General features: G+C 51.4%; 2 protein-coding genes across 3 annotated transcripts in view; both read right to left on the reverse strand.

Annotated features, from left to right (window-relative positions):
• The window catches only part of ABL1 (ABL proto-oncogene 1, non-receptor tyrosine kinase), a 137,467-nt gene extending 134,305 nt beyond the window's left edge, over positions 1-3,162 (reverse strand). Inside the window, exon 1 of the mRNA XM_046022386.1 lies at positions 1,564-3,162. Within this exon, the coding sequence (XP_045878342.1) occupies positions 1,564-1,699 (136 nt within the window). The 5' untranslated portion in view covers positions 1,700-3,162. The remainder of the gene's footprint in view (positions 1-1,563) is intronic.
• A 2,948-nt stretch (positions 3,163-6,110) lies between these two features.
• On the reverse strand, positions 6,111-16,262 carry EXOSC2 (exosome component 2). Of its 2 annotated transcripts, XM_046023608.1 has the most exons (9): positions 16,108-16,262; positions 14,092-14,193; positions 12,416-12,461; positions 11,921-12,010; positions 10,840-10,905; positions 10,284-10,352; positions 8,823-8,999; positions 8,107-8,235; positions 6,111-6,938 (listed from the first exon to the last, which is right to left on the reverse strand). In XM_046023608.1, the coding sequence occupies exons 1-9, from the start codon at positions 16,227-16,229 to the stop codon at positions 6,858-6,860; spliced, it is 882 nt and encodes a 293-aa protein (XP_045879564.1). In that variant the 5' UTR covers positions 16,230-16,262; the 3' UTR covers positions 6,111-6,857. The 2 variants fall into 2 exon arrangements, with proteins under 2 accessions (XP_045879564.1, XP_045879565.1); XM_046023609.1 differs by lacking the exons at positions 10,284-10,352; positions 10,840-10,905.
• Positions 16,263-20,582: the final 4,320 nt, after the last annotated feature.

Here is a 20,582-nt window from a genome sequence, read left to right on the forward strand (position 1 = left end):
TTTATTCTTAATGAATACAAAGAACACAATGGCTACTAGTACAGTGAGGTGTAGTGTTACCCCCTTGATTCGCACTACTACCCTGCATGACTTCCGCACCGTTCAGGCAAAGAGTGCAAATAACATCAAAGTACTACATTAATATGCAAACGGTTTTAACCTCTCAACCCTCTCTGAAAGGGCATCAGGGACACCTAGGGGACTATACCGTTCTGTAGGAGAAGAGCTTCCTGGAAGTGAGATTACTGGGTTATTGGTATATGCATTTTAAATTCTGGTAAGTTTGGCCAAAGCTCTCCAAAGAGTCTGTAGCAATTTTCATTATCTAAGGCTGCACGATCATCACTAGTTAAAAACATAAATAATTCACCTTATAAATCCTGAGTTGGGAAATTACACCATAATGTAACAAATTCCCATATTTGCCTATCTAAAACCAGGGCGAAAATGTAACTAATATTTCAAGGAAAAATAAAATTCGAGTAATCAAATCATTTAGATGAGGCATTTTTCTGTAAGAAAGTCAAGTAAGTGCAAGTTCATGCAACAGAGACCTTTGTTTATTGTGGTCACCCACTGTTCAAAGGCATTTTTCATGATGGAATTTCAAAGTACAGGCCACCTGCACTCATCTCACGTTTGCTTACAGAGTGGGTGGGATCGATATTTCAACACGAAGCGCAGTTTGAAAAACGTCAAACTACTACAGTACAAACAGGCCCCTAATTAATTGGTTCACAGCTGGCCCCTGATCCGAACGTCAGTCTCAGCTGACCCTTAGCTTTAAAACTATACACAGAATTATGGGAAGCGTATGGCGTCACACACACCGTCTGCAATCAAATGCCACCTGTGTTCACACAAACGTCGAGAAGACAACCTTTCTTGCCCCAAACGTCATCCAAAACAGGGAGCGAGGAGGATAAAAGCTCCACCCATCCCTGGGGAAAGGATTACTCCAGCGTCAGGTACAATAACCAGAAGGTGGGTATCCTCAATTCACCAGGGCCGCTGCTTCCCCACTCAATTCTCCCCACGTAGCTCTGAAGTGCGTATTTTCAAGCCCTACTTACACGACTGGAAAGGTCAAGGATATTAGTGTCCGCTGGGATCTGTGGTTCTTAACCTTTTGGGGAACACAAGCCACTCTGAGGATTTGATGAAAGCTCTCTGTGGATGAAGCATTCAAAGATCCCTGCACCGTGGGTAGAGCCCAAGCCTTGGGTTCCGAGCAGGATCGTGGACTCTGATCCCGAGAAAGCACTTAAGTCCAATCTCCTCAGGAAACTGGAAGAGTAATATGGCTTATCTAAGGTCAACAGTGAGTTAGAAGGGGAATTAGGCAAGAAATGAGCAACCCAAAGAGATTTTGAATAAAGCCATCCAGAGATCCTAGGTTAACAACTTCTACAAAGAAAGTTCCACCACAAACCAAGACAAAAGTACAGTAACACAACTTTGAAGTACAGTCGGATACCAGCGCTGCTGTTCACAAGTCCCTTATGCGTTCCTAAGCGGAATACATAAGGAAAAACAGGACCAGAAAGCTGGAAAAGCACTCACCATGCTCCACAAAAACATTGCAGTGCGGGCCCCCATGCCTCGATGACTCCTTCTTCCCTGCTCCTTTGATAAAGTGCAGGGCAGGCAAACTTGGCCTTCTCTGGTCCCCAAGCACTTTTCCAGGCTGCTGCCCCATAAAGTAATGATAGGCACCCCTTTCCAGAAGAGGGTTCAAGATCTTCCAGAATGGTCAGTGGGCTTAGGAGGAAACAGTGCGTTTAGGATTTCACATTCACGGAATCTCCACCAGTCGGTAATTGCGGTCAGTCACAAAAAGACATCTTCCCCAATGAAAGGAAGCAGTTTTCAGGTTCACGTACGTGAACGGGAGCTCCGACTACTTCGGCAGTTTATCCGTGCGAAGTAACGTCATTGCAGTGCTACCCCAAAGTTGCGTGAGTTTAAGTGTCTTTTACTGGCTGAGTAAGCTTCTGCCGTTTCAAGAAGGAAAACAAACATTCACAGGGATGCTGTAAAAGGGTCAAGTCCCACTAAAGTCATTCCGATTCCCACAACAGAAAGGAAATGTTGATCGCCTCTGGACGCTTCTCCAGAACTTTTCCTGTGGAAGGCACCCACCCCCTATCTTCGTTTCTTCATCTTCCGACAAATTTCCTGCCCAGCTCGCTGCCGCTCTTGCTTCTCTACCGTGCGCTCCGGAAAAGGACACGGGTCACCCAGACTTCAGCGAGAGCGTGCCCTCGACTCCGACGAGAAGGAATGCATTGCCAGCAACTTTTAAGTCCGCTTTTTAAAAGGCCTGTGAAACCAGTCCAGACTTTTCCTCTGCATTAAAGGTTGTGTTTGGGCTGAGACTAAGGGGACCGTAGGCGACATTGGAAGAAGTCAGGGCATGGGAGGCTCCCGGGAGCAACCTGGGGGCAAGGGGAGGCCACCTGACAGCAGGGAAGGGCTATGAATGGGGGGGCCTCCGTGGCCAAACTAGGGGCCGCGAGACGGAGCAAAGGGTAAAGGGGAGGCTGCCAGGGCCGGGCACGGGCGGCTTACTCGGGGGTGTCGCTCCTTCCACGCCTCAGGAAACCGGGTGTCCCAGGTCTGGGGGAAACAGAGACCTCCCCCAGTGTCCCAGAGTCGGGGCAGGGGTGTACAGGACGAAGGACCCTCGCGGCCCCGAAGGCCGGAGGGAGGCGGGCGGAGGGGGGAGGAGGCCCGGCCGCCTCAGCTGCCCCGAGCCCGGGGGTCTCTGCCCGAGACACCCCCTCCCCCGGCTCCGGACGTTGCTGCAGCCGCCGCCGCCAGGCAGTCACATTCCCGGAACTCCGCCGCGGGACCCCGCCTCCCCCTGCAGGTGGGGGCCGTGGACAACCGAGGGGCTCCTCAACCGCAGGACCCAGGAACCGGCTCCGGCTCCAGCGCTGCTCAGGGACGGCCACCGACCCCCGCGGCCGCCATGATGGATTAGGAGCCGCTCCACAACGAGGCCAGGCCCCGCCCCTGACCCCGCCCCCGGCGACGTCCGGCGCGCACCTCGCGGGGACCCGGGCCCTCCCGGCACCGCTCTCGGGGACGCCGCCGCGCCCTCTGCCTCTGGTCTCCCTGCCCGCCAGAACTTGGCCCCGCACGACCTTTTAAATGTGGTTTTTCCGAGCGCAAGGTGAGTGGTAAGGAAGCCCCGCCTCCCCTGTACGGCCATTGGCCTCTGAAAATCCGGGTCAGGTCTCTCTCCTGCGTCCCATTGGCCAGTGAGGGCAGTGAGGCCAGAGTTCCCAGCCAACCGCATTCGGCGCAGGCCGCAGGGCGTGCCGGGAGTTGTAGTCCCGCGGCGCCAGCCCCTGCACGCGCGCACTCGAGATTTCTTGCCCTCTGATCCCGGCTCCTGAGCTTCGGTCCCGCCCTCCAGGGAGCCGGTGGACTCTCGCCGGCCTCGCGTAGGGCTGGCCAATGTCTCTCCTGCGCGGGGAGCGACACCGGCGAGGAGCCAAAGCAAGGGGAAAACTGCGGATCGGATTGTCTCGGAACCGGAGTTGTATTACTTCCTTAAGCCTCTTTAGGGAAGAAAATTTGGTTCGTTCCTGGAAACCAAGGTATTGGGTGCCTTATCCGCCTTCCCCAAATTCTCACCTTTTCAAGAAGCATAAATATTAGAACTAGCGAAAAATAAATGACTGGAAAGCATCCGACATATTGCTATCCAATTCATTGTTTCTCTGGGTTATCCGGAGTCTCACTCATTAAAGAAACAGCGTGTGTAAAGCACCTCTCGCAGGGAAAGCCTGGCGCAGTCATAGATGTCTGCCTAGAAAGAGCCTTTAAGGTGAAACGACCTCATTTCACTGATATACTTGTATTCCCATGAGAACACCCTGTTAGGCGAGAAAATGCAGATTGCTGGGTTAGCAGGCCTAACCAATGATCCAGACAACAACGGCAAATCCACACTGGTGATCTGCAAAAAGCACCCAGGCCCCTTTATTCCCTATTACACAGCTAAAGGTTCAGAGAGGTGACTTACTCAAGGTCACTTGCTTAGTTAGCATGTGACCAAATCACCGTTTGGGCCCGGATCGATTTTACTGCAAAGCCCATGCTTTTCCCACTGCACTGTGCAACTGTTGGGCACATTGGACAATTGATTTCTCAGAAGTTCCTATTCCGGGAAAACCAGTCACATTATAGGTGTTGTAACCCAGTTACTGTATTGTTACATATTTTAGGAACATTTCTGCTGGGTGGGGAAATGGTAGTCATTTTGTAGATAGCAGCTTTGAGAATGGTCGTGGGACACACTGAATGTGACCCATATGAGAACTTGTACCCAAATTTAGAACTCAAACTTACAAATTCAGGTGTTAGTTGGTTTAGCTTTGCCCTATGGTGAAATAACCTGGCTGGCGAACTTAGTCCTGACTTGATGTGAATGATACTTCATTCTTCAAGCAACGGACACCCTTGTTCCCTTTACTCACCCACGATCTTGTCCTGATTTTTCTTCTTGGAGATGTTGCTGCCTTTCTGTTCATGCTCTAATCATTTCCTGGGCATCATCCATCACTGAGAACCAGTCTCAATGCTGGAAATAGAATTTCTGGACCCACATCCTTTCACCATCGGTCCAACCCATTCTCTAAAGGGTTGCTTTATACCACTCTAATGTTTAAGTCTGTTCCTGACTCATAGTCAAGCTCGGTAGGAGCTTAAGTCACTTTCTTTAAACCACTTTGTTTCTTTCATTTCTAAGTGGAGGTCCTATCTGCTATCAAATGAGACCTTGTTTTGTCCAGCTGAGACCACAGTATTTTCTAGAGATGCACTATACCCTTTAACTTCCTGCATAGCGCTGTAGAAGGACACTTCTGAGGACTTAAAAAACTAAAATGCAGAGCCCAGCAAATGCCAGTCAGAAATCAATGTAGCTAGATGTTGAATAAATCCCTTTAAGTTCACATATTCTCACTTTTTTTTTTTTTTGTCCTCACTTTTATAAAGCAAAGCAATCACAAGTTGCTACTTGGATTCAGTACCAGTGTAAAAATTTCCCCTTACTCCTTTTCGAAACACCCACTGGAATTAACACTCGGCAAGCGCGCCCTCTAGTGGGCCACAAAGAGTAGATCATCCCCAAGAGGTGCTTTCAGACCATTCTTGGTATCATCATTCCCATTGGTGGGTAATTGCCATTCAGGATATAATGAATGAACAGCATAGGCTGGCAGCTGGGGAGATCAGACCAAGCGAGGACAAACTTTCAGAGAGCTCACAAATGATCCCAGTCAAAACTAAACCAAATCGGGGACTTCCCGCCCTCTCCTTCCCTGCTCCTCTCAAGAGGCATAGAGCCCAGCATGCGTTCTCAAAAATACGCCAAGTGAGCCAATCTACGGTTGCACCGCAGCCTATGGAATATTCAGCTGTCCAAAATGATAGCTCTCAAGTGATGTTATAAGGACAAGAAATATACCAGTAACGAAGAGCCGAGCTGTATTTCAAAACTGTCAAATGCAGGGTTCAGAGTCGCAACCACTGAAACTACCCTATAGGGTTCAGAGTCGCAACCACTGAAACCATCCTAGGCTTACACTTCACTGGGTGACTCGGAGGGCAGTTTAAGGTCCTCTGGCAGAATTTATATCTGCTACACTCCCAAGTATTACACAGGGCATGGGGACAGAAACAGTGATGTTAATACCACATTTAGAAATATATAAAGTATTCACATATTGTGAAATAAGACAGCACTTCACAGGCTGCCTTTAAAAAAATGTTTTCCCAAACCTGAATCAGAGTACTGTTCCTAGTCATTAGGAAAGCCAATGCACGGGAATTCTAGCATTCCTCGGTGAGAACTTCAACTTCCTGTTTTTAACCCTGAATTACTCCCAAGTTAATGCATCACTCCTTCAATCACTCGAGGGAGACAGCTTTCTTCTCCCATCTGCATTTCTCCTCCTGTTTTCCCACTCCTCAGAGCACCCTGAACATGCAGTCCATTACTGATAGTTCAGCTTCTGACAAATCACCCCTTAAACGTGGGACAGATGTATGGTTACTCGCATGTATCACTATAAGGAACACTCTAAGCAAGCAAAGGCTGCTTGATTGACTTTATTCTTCCATGTGACTGCTGGGTTAATGTTATTAACTATACAGACGCCTGGGTGGCTCCGTCGGTTAAGCTCCGGCTCTGGGTTTCAGCTCAGATCACAATCTCAGGGTCAGGAGACAGAGCCCTGTGTTGGCTCTGCCCGGGGCGTGGAGCCTGCTGAAGATCCCGGCTCCAGCACAAGCATGCGCGTGCACGCTCTGGCTCTCTTTCTCGATAAAAAGTTACTAACTATACTCTTCAGTGTCCTACTTGCGCCGCAGGAGTGGGAACAGAGGCCAAAACAGTTTGCGGGTCAGGGAGGCTGTGTTTTTTATAGGGACCATTTCATGGGGGCATTGTGCCTTGTGAACGGATGGTGAATCGAAGAGAAAGATTCTCCGTATTATTTCAGAATGGGAGTCCACTTGGCTGAAACACTGTGTGCCTGTAAAGGCTTGAAGCTTAAAAAAAAAAAAAAGATAGTAATAATTAAAAAAATTTAAAAATCAAGGCTTGCAAGTACCCGTACTGCCTGACTCTGCAGGCAACCCAAGGGGCCGGCAGCACTTCCCTAGGCTCTGCCCTAGATCAGGAAAAAGCAAGTCTTTGGGGCCAGACGCAGCCCGAGGCAGGTCAGGTGGTGAGTGTCACAGTTCTCCACGGAGCCACACAGGGGCCACAAATCGGATTCTTCACTTTCAAGAACTGCTCGGGTCAGGTGCACACCATCCTGTCCTTCAGATGTCCCTCCTCACCCCTCCTGTTCTAAAAGCCTCTGGCGCGTTTCCATAACTACTTCCTCCATTATTTCCGGCTTTAAGAGGTCTTTGATCTAAAGAAGAAAAGAAAAAGGTATATCTGTTCAGAAAAGAAACCGACCATAAGCAGACAACCAAACGCAGAAACCAAGCATGGTTACTATAAACCTTCCATATTCCTTTCATTTCTTTTAAGATTTATTCTTACTTATTTATTTTTAAAGATTGTATTTATTAGGGGGCGCCTGGGTGGCTCAGTCATTAAGCGTCTGCCTACAGCTCAGGTCATGATCCCAGGGTCCCGGGATTGAGCCCCACATCAGGCTCCATGCTGGGCGGGAAGCCTGCTTCTCCCTCTCCTGCTTCTCCTGCTTGTTCCCTCTCTCGCTGCGTCTGTCAAATAAATAACTAAAATCTTAAAAAAACAAAAAAGATTTTATTTATTTGACAGAAAGAGAGCGAGCGAGCATGCACACAAGCAAGGGGAGCGACAGGCAGAGGGAGAGGGAGAAGCAGGCTCCCCACTGAGCTGGGAGCCCGATGCAGGGCTCAATCTCCATGACCTGAGCCGAAGGCAGATGCTTAACTGACTGACCCACCCAGATGCCCCTAAGATTCGTTTATTTTAAGAGTGAGAGAGAACACACGAGCAGGGGAAAGGGCAGAGAGAGGGAGGGAGAGAGACTTCCAAGCAGACTGCACTGGGTGCAGAGCCCAACATGGGGCTCGAGCCCATGACCCCGAGATCACCACCTGAGCCAAAATCAAGAATTGGCAGCTCAACCGACTGAGCCAGCCAGGCACCCCTCTCTGTTCCTTTATTGGAGGCTAAGTACTGCAAGAGATGATCTGCTAGAAGCAGCTTAATGACCCGTCGAGATTCTCTGGTATCCGGCGGACAGGAACAAAGACACGGTTCTTGGGATTCGCTAAAAAGGTAAAGCTAAAATTTGGGGTGGGAGATGAAGTCCAGAGAGCTGCTGTCCTAAGCCAGTCCTCCCAGCACCTCCATGCCCCGCAAATCCCTGGATTGACACGAGACACCAAGGCTATCACAAGTGTCTTGGGGAAGGCTCTACCGACACCAGACAGGGCCCTCGGCAGATCCGTTTCCACCCCCGCACGCGGTGAAGTTACTGGGAGACGTGCTTGCGATCCCTCAGGAGGCACTGGGGCAGTGGATGCGCCGCCGCTTACAGACAGACGGACGAGGAAGAGAGGAGGCGCGGCTGGAGCAAGTACCTGGTGCGGAAGGGACGCCTCGTAGCAGTACAAGATGCTGGTGTCGTACAGCATCACCCTCTGGGTAACCAGCGAGACGATGCAGTTCCGGAGCCGGGAGATCACCTCTCGGTCGGCGAGGGGGACGGGCTACCCGCGGAGGTAGAGGGAAACACAGTCAGAACCAAGGTCAGCGAAGTCACGGCGAAGCACAGAAATCATTTGTAACTTCGACCTAAGACTCCGAGACTCCAAACCAATCAACGGCTGACTGCAAGGGAGGTCAGAAAGGAGGGCGCTTCAGCTGCCGGGACCGCAACCTGCCATCCCTGCCACCACAGAGTGCCCCAGTTCCACTTCATCGCAAGGAGAAGGCAAGACGATGTTCGTGAAGACGCCTCAATGGAGACTCGAGCTCCCTCAGTCTACCGCAATCACACGGTTTAAAACCAGCCGGCTCCTAGGGAGCCTGGGGGCGGATCGGTCAGTTAGGCGTCCGACCTGGGTTTCAGCTCACGTCACAACCTCAGGGCTGTGAGATGGAACCCAGAGCTGGGCTCTGCCTCTCCCTCTCTCTCTCTCCCCCTCCCGCCCCTGCTTATGTGCACTCTCAAATAAATAAATCTTTAAAAAATAAAAAAATTCAAAAAAATGGTAACAGCCAGCTCCACCCAGCGCAGAAGCCCGGCGAAGACCGAGCACCACTCGCCCCAACAGCAGGAACGGTGTTCACGCACCTCGAGGTTGGCAGTGAAGCCCCCTGCGTCCTCTTCTTTGTGCTCCGGTGTTGGGTAGATCCAGATGAAGCCGTTGTTCCCCAGGATCGCGGAGGCCCCACAGGGCAAGTCGTGGAAGTGAGTCTTCTGCCGCTTGACCAGGGAAGGGGAAACCTGGACCAACACCCCCTGGCCGAGCTAAAGAAACACAGCATGAACGAAGTCACCGCAGGGTCACGAGTGAAGGGTGTGAAAAGCAGACCCAACAGAATGCCCATCCTCGCTCTGGCGGAGGCATGGCCGCTCCCGTTAACAAGTGCGGTCGGTCACCTGTGCACACACACGGGGTAACTACGCCCGGAGGACGCTTGTGGATGCAGAGGTTGTCGACACAGCCCAGGAGCAGGTGACTTTCCATACTCCTCCCATCCTCCTGCCATTCTTATCATGACATCCCTGTCTGGGGCTGGGGCACTGGCAGAGTCAGGCAAGCTGGGCCGAGTGAGGACGTGCACCTGAGCCTCTTGGGGGCCGGCGTATTCTGTTCCACCTGGATCCCAGCCACCCACCTCGCCCGGGAGATGTACGCCGCTGGGCAAGGGCAGCAGCTGAGGGCTGGGTGCAAATCCATCCCTGGTGGGGGGAGGGCAACACTGAGTCCCCATCCCGCTGAGGGAGGGTCTGCAGTAGCCAGGCCCAGAAGGCGTGAGCATGGCTGACCAGAGCCGCTCTGGGGAGGGAACAGGCTTCCGTGCCACTCAGAAAACGAAAAGGTTCCCCCAGAGAAAGCCGAAAGACTGCTAAGTCATAATCTGTCGGAGAAAGTGTGCTGGCGTGGGGCGCTGGCGTAGCTCGGTCGGTTAGGCCCCTGGCTCTTGGTTTTGGCTCAGGTTGTGAGCTTGGGTTTGCGAGATCGAGTCCCATGTGGGCGCCCCGCACAGCAGGGAGTCTGCTTCTCTCCCTTGACCCCTCCCCTTGCTCACGTGGGCTCTCTCTTGCTCAAATAAAGTGAATCTTTAAAAGAGAAAAAAGGTACGCTATCGTTCAAACAGTAAGAGCCTCAATAATAGAACTGCATACAAGAAAAGCAGTGACAGTTCATTTAAAGGCCCAAGTGGCGAACCAATCTTTCCTAGTAAAAACACCCACTTTATTTGACTGGACATTTGTCTCGAGCCAAGGCCGTCGGGTTTCAATATGACCTCCCTTTGCTCCTGGCCCCCGCACAAGGCCGTGGCCCCCCGAGAGAGCTGGGCCAGCAGGGCCGCGGGGCACGGGATCTCTTCTGCCACACCGGCTCCTCAGTACTAAGAGAACAGGAGCTGTGGTCCGCGACAATGCCCCTGAGCCACGACCCTGTGAACCTGCCGCTTGGGCGGGTCGCCAGCCTGTCATGCTTAACTTCCGGGGCTCTTTAGGGCTGAATTCCAGAGAGCACTGAGGTCTCTGGCAGCATCCAGGAGCAGCAAGAGCCCGACTTACTTTGCCGTATTTCAGACTCCTCGTGTGCAGAGACACCGCTCCGTCTGAGAACACCGCCTGCACCTCCGCCTGGCCAGAGTGCTAAAGGAGCAAACCCGCGCATGGCACGTGCCTTCCCTGGGGCCCCGCCCCCACCTCTCCATCCTCTCCTCCCATCCCCGATGGTCCCACTCACAGCCTTAGACAGACCCGGAGGACATCACCGCGACCCAACCTCTCCCCGCTGGTTCTCACGAATCTCTCGATGTGAACACCACCTCTTCTACTCCCTGCACAAAAGCTAGCCTGGTTATGAAAATCTGAGTCTAGCTTGAAGCACGGGCCACCGTAAGGGATAAACCCGATGAAATGACCGAGGCAGCAGGCCTGAACAGGAGCTGGGGGGTTCGGTTGGGTTAAGGAGGGGGAGGAAGGCTGCAGCAGAGCCCGGGACACTTGATCTAGGATCCAGAGCCCCGCCAGGACTACGTGTCTCCAGGCGGAGACATCTGATCCAAGCCCCATTTCGCAGCTCCGTGTAAAGGACAGAGATGCTGTTATCCAAGGTGCAGGATACACTGATGAGATCCCCTTCCTGCAAGAAACCTCTCATGGCCAGCTCGTCTTCCGCAGATCTTCTTCTCTGAAATACGCAAAGCGATGACGTGACTTCAGTCAGATCTGCAGGAGATCTCTGGAACCAGCCACCGTTGCCGACCCGAGTGTCACCCAAGAGCACCGAAGCGATCACCACCACCTTCCTCTTACAGGCCTCCCCCCGCCCTCCTCTCTCTGGACAGTATTCCAACTCCTCCCGCCTACTGAAACCCCTCCCAATCATGCCGCCTCCCTTTCTACACTCACCGCCCACGGCAGCCTCCATGCAGCCGCAGAGCCAGACTACGGGCGGCCTGACTCTATCTTTACTCACACATTTCCCGTGATCCGGAATGCCCTGTGAAATTCCACCCATTCTTCAGGGATCCACTCTAACGCCCCTTTCCTATAAGCATCTCCCTGCGAAATCACTCCCTCTGTACAGTCACACGTTTGTTCTCCCACCGCCAGGGACTTAGATCACTTATCTCACTTCCCCTGCTAATCTGTGCGCTCCTTCAGGAACTCAGCCTGGCCTCCTTTATCTTGCATCCTCCAGAGAACCGAGCACTGAGCCTCTCTGTACAGACATGCTGAACTGAAGATAAAGCAGGGCATTTTACAGAAAGCCGCCCCTTAGGCCCTACAGTTTTCTGGAATGACCAAATGCCATTCAACTGACGAAAAGTTAACCCAAACACCACTTTTCAAGGGACGCCTTCCCTGTGCAAAATGAATACACCCAGACAAGGAAGATGAGCACCAGGCAACTGAAAGCTTCTCTTCCAACTCTCTTTTGGGGTCACTCCCAACCGCGTTCCAGATCCTACCACATACCAACTGCCGCTTATGTTGGGAGGCTTGGGCCAAGCGAAAAGCCCACGTGTACATCTAGGCAGCAAACCTCACGACAGACAAACAAGGGCAAAAAAAAAAAAAAAAAAAAAAAAAAAAAAAAAAAAAAAAAGGCAACCTCAGCACAAAGCAGAGTTCTCTAGTGGAGCAGTGGACCCCAGAGCCTTTTCTGGCATACTCTACGGTACTGGCCTGCAGACCCTCACCAGCTCTCCTCCAGGAAGGTTCATGGATGACAGAAGCAAGACTGAATCCAACCTCGAGTTGGTCTCCACCTTCCACCTCTTCTGTTGGACCTACGAGAAATTTCACAGTTGGACACAGACTCCAGGGCAAGAGCTCACTTCGTCAGCGACCCATAATCCCCAATACAACAGGCCAACTGTCTACATCAAAGGGCACATAAGACGCGCCTGGGTGGCTCAGTGGGTTGAGCATCTGCCTTCGGCTCAGGTCATGATCCCAGGGTCCTGGGATCGAGCCCCATGGAAGTCTGCTTCTCCCTCTCCTTCTGCCCCTCCCCCACCCCACTTGTGCGCTCTCTCTCAAATAAAAAAATAAAATCTTTTAAAGGGGGGGCCCCGTAAGAGTCAAATACAATGAATGCCCCACTTGCATAACTACAGAGAGAATGACGATCCCATTCATTCAATCGCCAGCTTGCTTCTACTTTGTAAATACCAACTCGATAGCGACTTTACCTCTGTGATTCTCCCCACCACAATGTCTCCTACTTCACCACTGTATCTGGAAGACAAAACAGGTCGTCCGTCAGTGAAAAGACCTTACCACAAGACTAAGCACCACTGGAGATTTCAGTTCCACAGGGTGAGGGCCTGGACTAGGCACCATGCTGAAGTACGGCAAACTCACCTAACTATGCTGTTCCGACCTATTTCCAGGAACTGGTAACTTTAAACACTCCTACATGTATAGTCTCCATTGACTATTCTTGGACGTTTATTCCAAGTAGTTCCTAAAGCCTGAAACCCCTATTTTTTTAATTATATGGCACTGTTAAGCACGGAATATTTCCTGGTGGGCTCTGGAACACAGATGGCTTCTTCATCAGCAGAGGAGGAGGAACAGACTGAGCCAGGACCCCACCCAAACCAGTCCACTCACGGTCTCCTCCACCCACAGGTGCTCAACTCCAGCCCCGGTGCTAGTCCTTATCCCAGTTCTAAGGAAGACCTGTTCCACGCCGACGGCTCCAGCCGCAGACCTCTTCTCTGTCGGCCCTCACTCACCTCCTGCTGGGCTCATCCAACCTAATGATTTTAAAGACCAATGACTATGCTATTCCCGAGTTCCAGACTCCGGTCAACTGTTGGCCAGCATCTCTATTTACATGACTAATAGGCAGTTCCAAATGTTACCAACCTAAAGCAAAGCTTTCCAGTAGCCCCCTCCCCAGTCCCCATCACAAACTGGTTCTCTCCCAGCCGGCAGGGCTCGGTAAATGGCAACACCATTCCTCCAGCTGCTCAAGCCAGAAGTCCTGGGAGGCCTTGGAGGAACGCTAGATTTCTCTCTCACTCCAGGACAAGTCCAGCAGCTGATCCTACTGGCTCTACCTTCGAAATATACAGAAATAAAAGGCATCCAAATTGGGAAACGAAGAAGTAAAAACTACCTCCCTTCACAGACAAGGTCCTATATATGGAAAATCCCAAAGAATACAAAATCCAACAACCCTGTGTGAAAAACAAAACGACAAAACCAGAAACTTAGAACACAAAATGTATGCAGAATCAGCCATTACTCCCCACTTCTACCGCTCACCCAAGCCACCATTACTTCCGATGATGGAAACAGTCCATTGATCGTCTCCCTAAGGCTGCCCCCGTTCCCCTTCCATCTCTCCCAGCAGCCAGAGTGATTTTACTATGACAGAAGTCACACCATGTCCCTCTCGGGACATGTCCACCCTTTCCAGGGGCATCCTAGACTACGTGAAAGTGGAAGACACAATGCTTATCCAGGCAGGCTGCCCCTACGCTCCTCCTTGCTCACGCTGTTCCAGCCCCATCAGCTTCCTTTCCACTAACCTTCATTGAGCCCTTCTAGGCAGCGGGCCCTGTGCTGAGTACTTTACATCCCGTTTCCATGCATTCGCACGAAAATCCTACAAGATGGATCATGCTTTCATACTCATTTTGCAGAGAAGGTAACCAAGCTTCGGAGAGGTCGAGTAACGCGAGGAAACATCTGTAGCCCACACTTGCCTATAGTCATCTCTACCCTTTCTACTGTCGTGTTCAAAACCGCAGACCTACTGGATGGTAAAGCTGGTGTGGCTCGGGGGTGGGTGGGGAATGTTCCTGGCCGCATAACATGAATGACGCAAGAAAGAACGCACACCTTGTGTTCTCACCTGGTTTTCAAAGCTCTCACACAGATCAACTTGTTTACCCTCTCCACGGAGCCGGCCACGGATGCAATGAGCTTCTCTTCCCCCATGTAAGTTCCATGACCCCTGTTTTGAGAGTAGGATACAAGGGATACAAGAGTAACTCTTGAGAGGCGCCTGGGTGGCTCAGTGGGTTAAAGCCTCTGCCTCCGGCTCAGGTCATGATCTCAGGGTCCTGGGATCGAGCCCCGCATCGGGCTCTCTGCTCAGCAGGGAGCCTGCTTCCTCCTCTCTCTCTGCCTGCTTCTCTGCCTACCTGTGATCTCTGTCACATAAATAAGTAAAATCTTAAAAAAAAAAGAGTAACTCTTGAGATAACCTCTCCCTTCAAGAACCATGTATTCCTGGGGTGCCTGGGTGGCTCAGTCGTTAAGCATCTGCCTTCAGCTTAGGTCACGATCGAGGGTCCCGGGATCAAGCCCCGAATCGGGCTCTCTGCTCAGCGGGGAGCCTGCTTCCCCCTCTCCAACTCCCTCTGCTTGTGTTCCCTCTCTGTCAAATAAATAAATAAAGTCTTTAAAAACAAACAAACAAACCATGTATTCCTAACAGGCTCCTCCTGCTTTAAAGTCTGGCTTCTCTCTGTGCCCTGAACACTGTTTAAGAGAGCTGCAGAGACATCTGCCCTTGTCTTCCTCAAGTCTACTCAAATGTCCCGTTCTCCATCAGGCGTACCTTGATCACCCCCATTTAAAACAGTCGCCCACCTGCTGCCACCACCCCCACCATATTCCCAACCCCATTCCACTTACCCTGCTCAACTTTGCATTTTCCGCACGGAATTTGTCACCAAACACACCAACTTGCTTGTTGTGCTTATTGTTTATTATCTTTCTCTCTCTGGTGATATGCAAACTCCGTGACACACATTTCCCTACTTTGACCACAGTGGTACTCCAAGCACCCATAACACAAATGCATGCTGAATTCATGAAGGACTGACACTTAAGATTCCTTAGGATCCAATAACCTCAAACTAAAAAGTTAAAGAGCAATATTATAAGTGCTGTACCCCCCCCACCACCAAAAGGCTGAAATACCACTAGTGTTTATCAATGATAGTGATGTAATGGTGAGTTTTGCTTCTTCTTTCTCTTTCTTTCATTTTTTTTTTTTTTTAAAGAGAAAGAAAGAAGAGGGGGAGAGGCAGAGAGGGAGGGAGAAAATCCCAAGGAGGCTCCAAGCCCAGCGTGAAGCCTGGGGGGTGGGGTTTGCAAAGGCTGGATCTCAGGACCCTGAGATCGCACCTGAGCTAAAAATCAGGAGTCAGACGCTTAACAGAGTGAGCCATCCTGGCGCCCCGCTTGTTTTCTTAATTATTTCCTCATTTAATTCTCACTTCCCTACCAAAGAGTTACTGTTATTATCAGGATCTTACAGATGAGCAAACTGGCCTCGGAGAGGAAATAGAACTTATACTATGTGATGGCACAGGGCTGAAATCCCAACTCTCTGGCTCAAGAGCCTGCTCTCTTAACCGCACATAGTGTACTGCCTGGAGATTCAAAATGTGGATTTGGGTGCGTGTAGCACAATCTATTGTATATGCCCTGAGCCCAAACAATTACTGAGTTCGAAACCGAGCACCTGGCTAAGAGATGTCGCCTAGAGAAGAGGCCGTGTCAGGAATACCCACTGTATCCTCATCTGAAAACCAGACGAGGCCCCTGATCCTAACCCTCCCCAGTTTTGCAGGTCTTCAACGAAGGGGGGGGAAGGCTCAGAGATCAGGGCCTCAGGCAGAGAACCCAGGAGTCTTTGACACCGGAGGTGAGGAGAGAAGGATTTCCAAGGACCGAGGCAAACGCAGACGGGGACAAAGTGCACTGAGTGAAAAGCCGGAGGACTCGGAAACAAGGGAGCTCAGATGATCAGCTGTGCCCTGCGTCCGCCGGTACTTAGACGCAAGGGAACAGAGGCCACGTGCAGACAGCCCAGCAGGCGCCCTTTGGGTCCCCGAGTCCCCAAGTCCCCACGTACCGCATGAATCCCGTGTCCGTGGTGATTGTGTCCCCCGGAACCACCAGATGTTTTTTAGTATCGCGGCCCAAGCTCTCGCTAAGAGGCTTCCGAGCCACGGGAAGTCTCATCTCCATCGCCATCTTGGCGCCAAAGAAAAGCGCAGGCACAGTCCGGCCGGGAACCGCGACTTCCGTCTCTGCAGTTCCCAGCCGTCGCACGGAGGGGCGGGGCAGGGCGGGCCTCAGAGCAGCCGCCAATGGGAACGCACAGTCTGGCAGCCATGTTGACTATTGGCAACCATTTGGCTAACACAAAGGGAGTGAGGAAGCCAAGTTGCCATTTTTACTATTGGCAAAGCAGCACCTGTGGAATCATGAAATCTCAGGTTGCCGGGCGTTTGATTTTTAACCAAAAATCTCTAGTTATCAGCATCCCATGTATGGTTTGTCAGAGATCATTGAGAAATGGGCCTGTGAGTCTCCTTCCAACTCTAAGTGGCTAAAATGTGATTCTTTGGTAGGTGGGATCTACAGAAAATACAGTTGGAAGAAAAAATAGGCCCTTTTCATACTGTTCCTCGTAGCCCTAATATTCTACTTTACTGCCTCCTCGTGGGTGCTGGTTCGGCACCAAACAGCCACCTCTACCCCCAAACAGTGTTCCAGATGCTGATTCTGTTCTTTCTTTTCTTTCTTTTTTTTAAGATTTTATTTATTTATTTGACAGATCACAAGCAGGCAGAGAGGCAGGCAGAGAGAGAGGAGGAAGCAGGCTCCCTGCGGGGCAGAGAGCCCGATGCGGGGCTCGATCCCACGATCCTGGGATCATGACCTGAGCTGAAGGCAGAGGCTTTAACCCACTGAGCCACCCAGGCGCCCTGATTCTGTTCTTTCTTAACAACTTCTTTTGAATGAGCTGATTCACTCTAACTTAAAAAGAAAACACCCTAAGAAAAAATGCAAACCTTGCAAAGCAGCCCTATTCTGTAGGGAGGGCAGGTGCATACATAATACAAAGATATGGGCTTATATTTACTCATACAATAAATTGAGCCCTCTCTGTGTGCCAGGAGCTGTTCTAAGGATTCAAAAGTGGACAGACAGATGTATATGTGGCTATATCTCCGTGTCTCAGGACCCCAGGATCATGACGCAAGCCGAAGGCAGATGCTTAACTGACTAAGCCACCCAGGCACTCCCTCTGTATCCTATTTAATAGCAGCATTTCCCTCCTCCCTTCTCCCTGCCTCCAACTACCCTCTCCCTCCTCCTTGCCCTACATGATTTATAGAATCCACAACAAACTGCGTTTCAGCCTCAGGGAACGGGAGCTGATGATTATGCACAGGGACCCTAAAGAGGATTAAATGACTTGTATCAGCCTCACGCACTGTACTCAGTAAATCAGGTCCACCGCCTCCCGAAGATCCATCAGACCAGTTTGCTAAACCTCCGAAAGGACATTTCTTTCTAAGCAAAGCTCACAACTACATCTGTCAAGAAAGCCAATCCTGCAAGGCAGTCAATGATATAAAGTCCAGGACTCCATGGGACATCGGAAGGTCAGACGCTTGTCCTCCTGCCTGGAGGAAGGGGATAAAGCTACGAAAGTGTGAGAAAGGTCCATCTGCTGAGTCTGGCCTCCGCCATAAGAGGGCAGTGGTGTCCTATGAGCCAGGGTAGCCCAGTCCGCTAGGGGAGCTAGGCCTGGGAGTGCCCCTAGACCAAGAGTAGGGTACTCTGGACATCATCCACTTTCATCCCAGGAGGGATGGACATAACCTGCGCCCCTCCCATTCTCACAGCACCCACGTTTCCAGGGCCTGTCACAGCATTGGGATTATGACTACTTAGTATAGTGGAGGATTCCGTGTCTGTTGAGAGATGGCTTCCTGGTTCACAGACAACGCACTTCTCACTGTTTCCTCGTATGGCCCAGAGTGGGTGAGAGGAGTCTCTGGGGTTTCTCTTATAAGGCACCTTGGTGAACTCATCGCCTCCCAAAGGACCCACCTCCTTATGCCATTAACTTGGGGGTTAGGATTTCAACACATGGATCTAGGAGAGACATATCCACTGCGGATACTTTTTTATAGAGGAAGAAACTAAGGGCCAAAAAGGACTAAACTGCACAGCGTGGCTGGTGGCAGGGCCAGTGTTCCTTCCCACCGCACCTGCTTTGCCCCAAAGCCTGCGCCATTTACCAAACACTTCTCGAGGGCCTTGTCCTTTGCTGGATGCTTTACAGGCACGTGCTACTTATTCCTCACACTTGGCCCATCTTGGAGGTAGGAATTGCTATTCCTGATGGTCCTTGGGGTCTCTGAGTCCCACAAGGGACTTGCAATTGGGATTGGCACCCGAGACTCCAGTCTCCTCACCAGTGTTCCTCTCTGCATCACACTTGTTTCTTTGTACCACGCAGACACCTGGGCACCCGGAAACAGAGTGCACGTCCCAGAGAGGCTTATTAGGAATATAGATTCCTCGGGGCACCTGGGTGGCTCAGTCAGTTAAGCATCTGCCTTCGGCTCGGGTCATGATCCCAGGGTCCCGGGATTGAGCCCCACATCGGGCTCCCTGCTCTGCGGAAAGCCTGCTCCTGCCGCTCCCCCTGTTTGTGCTCTCTCTTTGTGTCAAATAGGTAAGTAAAATCTTAAAAAAAAAAAAAAAAAAAAAAAAAGACTATGGATTCCTGAGCCCAAACTTGGGCATTGAGGTACTACAAAGGTGGGGTCTTGGAAGTCTGTGAGTGTGTGTTTAACTCCCTCAATGACTTGAATGCCCCCCCACATCCATCTACCTCTCATCTGTGCACTTTCCTCAGGCCCCTTGGTCATCTCTTACCTGGGCACCGCCTCTAGGCTGGTCTCCTGGGTTCTGCATTTGCCCCTCCTACCATCCAATCTCCAAACAGCAGCCAGAGTGAGCTTTTTTTTTTTTATATATATTTTATTTATTTGACAGAGAGAGATCGCAACTAGGCAGAGAGGCAGGCAGAGAGGCAGGCAGAGAGAGAGGAGGAAGCAGGCTCCCTGCAAAGCAGAGAGCCCGATGCGGGGCTCGATCCCAGGCCCCTGAGATCATGACCTGAGCCGAAGGCAGAGGCTTTAACCCACTGAGCCGCCCACCCAGGCGCCCCCCCCCCCAGAGTGAGCTTTTAAAAACACATCGGGTTAAACCATTTTCCTGCTTAGAACACTTCTGGCAGCTTCCGTTTATACCAAGAATAAAATCCAAACTCATCTTCATGGGACCTGTCTCTGAGCTCGCTCCCCTCCTCCCCCGACCCCTTACTCCCTCCACTGCAGTCGGATGTGCTGGTCTCACCTGCCTTCACGCCACACACACCGCTCTGGTCACCAACCCAAGATCGGTGCACTTGGGATGCTCCTGGCATGGGATTCTCTTCCCGTGGGTCTTGGTGGGGCTGCTGCTGCTTCTCACTCGGGCCTCAGCTCAACTCTCCTCCTCACAGAAACCTTCCCTGACTGCCTTCTCTGGAATAATCCTTGGTCCCTTTTTTATCACTCGGTTCTGTCTCCTTTCTTGTCGCTGAATGTTTGTGTTCGTTTATGGCAGACTTCCTCCACCAGAATGGGGGTCCTCCAAGAACCAGGGGCTTTACGTCTTGTTCATTGTGTATCATCAGTGCTCGGAACTGAGGCCCCTTCCTGCATTAGCCATTCCCTAGAGATAGTAACCAAGTGGCCCACGGGTGTGCCTTTCAGATGCAAACCAACCTATCCAGAGCCCACACCCTCAACCACCTCCTTTGGGATGGGGGGCAGCAGGGTCGCTCTGGGCCACTCTCCACCTGCCCTAATCCCACCTGGGCCAGGTACCAGACACGTGGGGGCAGGCTCCGGGAGCACTTGTCTTTGAAGCCCTGGGCCAACATGCAAGATGTCTGATTTGACCGAGGCAGCCACGTTGCAGGAAGCATTTGGCACGGGTGCTAATCAGCCCCCATCTGGAACTTTGCCCACCAGCCACAGACATACATCCCAGCAGGCCAGCTCTGAGGCAGAAAGGAAGCTGAAAGTTTGGGGTATCTGTTCCTCTATTTCAAGAGATCCAAGGATAATGGATATGGCAAAGGATAGGAGAAGAGGGGTTGGACAGCTGCCTCAGATGCCCTCTGGGGCAATGCCCAGTGCGGTGGGTGTAGAAGCTGCAGCCCTTCTCACCCCCCAAAGGCAGCCCTGTCTTAACAACGGCTTCTGTTTGTTGAACTTAACGTTGTGCCAGTCATGACGCCGTATGCTTTATTCGTTGATATACATGAGCCCACTTACTCCTTGCAACATTCTTTTCCATTTGAGGAAACTGAGGCACAGAGAGGCTAACTGCCTTGCCCCGGGTCACACAGCCAGGGAAGGGCAGCAGAGCAGGGTTTCAAAGCAGGAACTCCCGCCGGGAGTTCCTGAACCATGCGGCAAGATGACAAAAAGAAAGAAAAAGCCATCTTGATTGGAAGGCAAGAAGTAAAAC

The sequence above is a fragment of the Meles meles genome, chromosome 11, assembly GCF_922984935.1.
Source record: "Meles meles chromosome 11, mMelMel3.1 paternal haplotype, whole genome shotgun sequence".
Classification (NCBI taxonomy): domain Eukaryota; kingdom Metazoa; phylum Chordata; class Mammalia; order Carnivora; family Mustelidae; genus Meles; species Meles meles.

Coding starts and splice junctions, on each gene's coding strand:
- EXOSC2 (XM_046023608.1), bottom strand. CDS start 16,229: ATGGCGATGGAGATGAGACTTCCCGTGGCTCGGAAGCCTCTTAGCGAG. Junction 10,353..10,839: donor AGGAAGGGGATCTCATCAGT/GTATCCTGCACC, acceptor CACTCTGGCCAG/GCGGAGGTGCAGGCGGTGTT. Junction 8,236..8,822: donor GCTTCACTGCCAACCTCGAG/GTGCGTGAACAC, acceptor CTCCGCGGGTAG/CCCGTCCCCCTCGCCGACCG.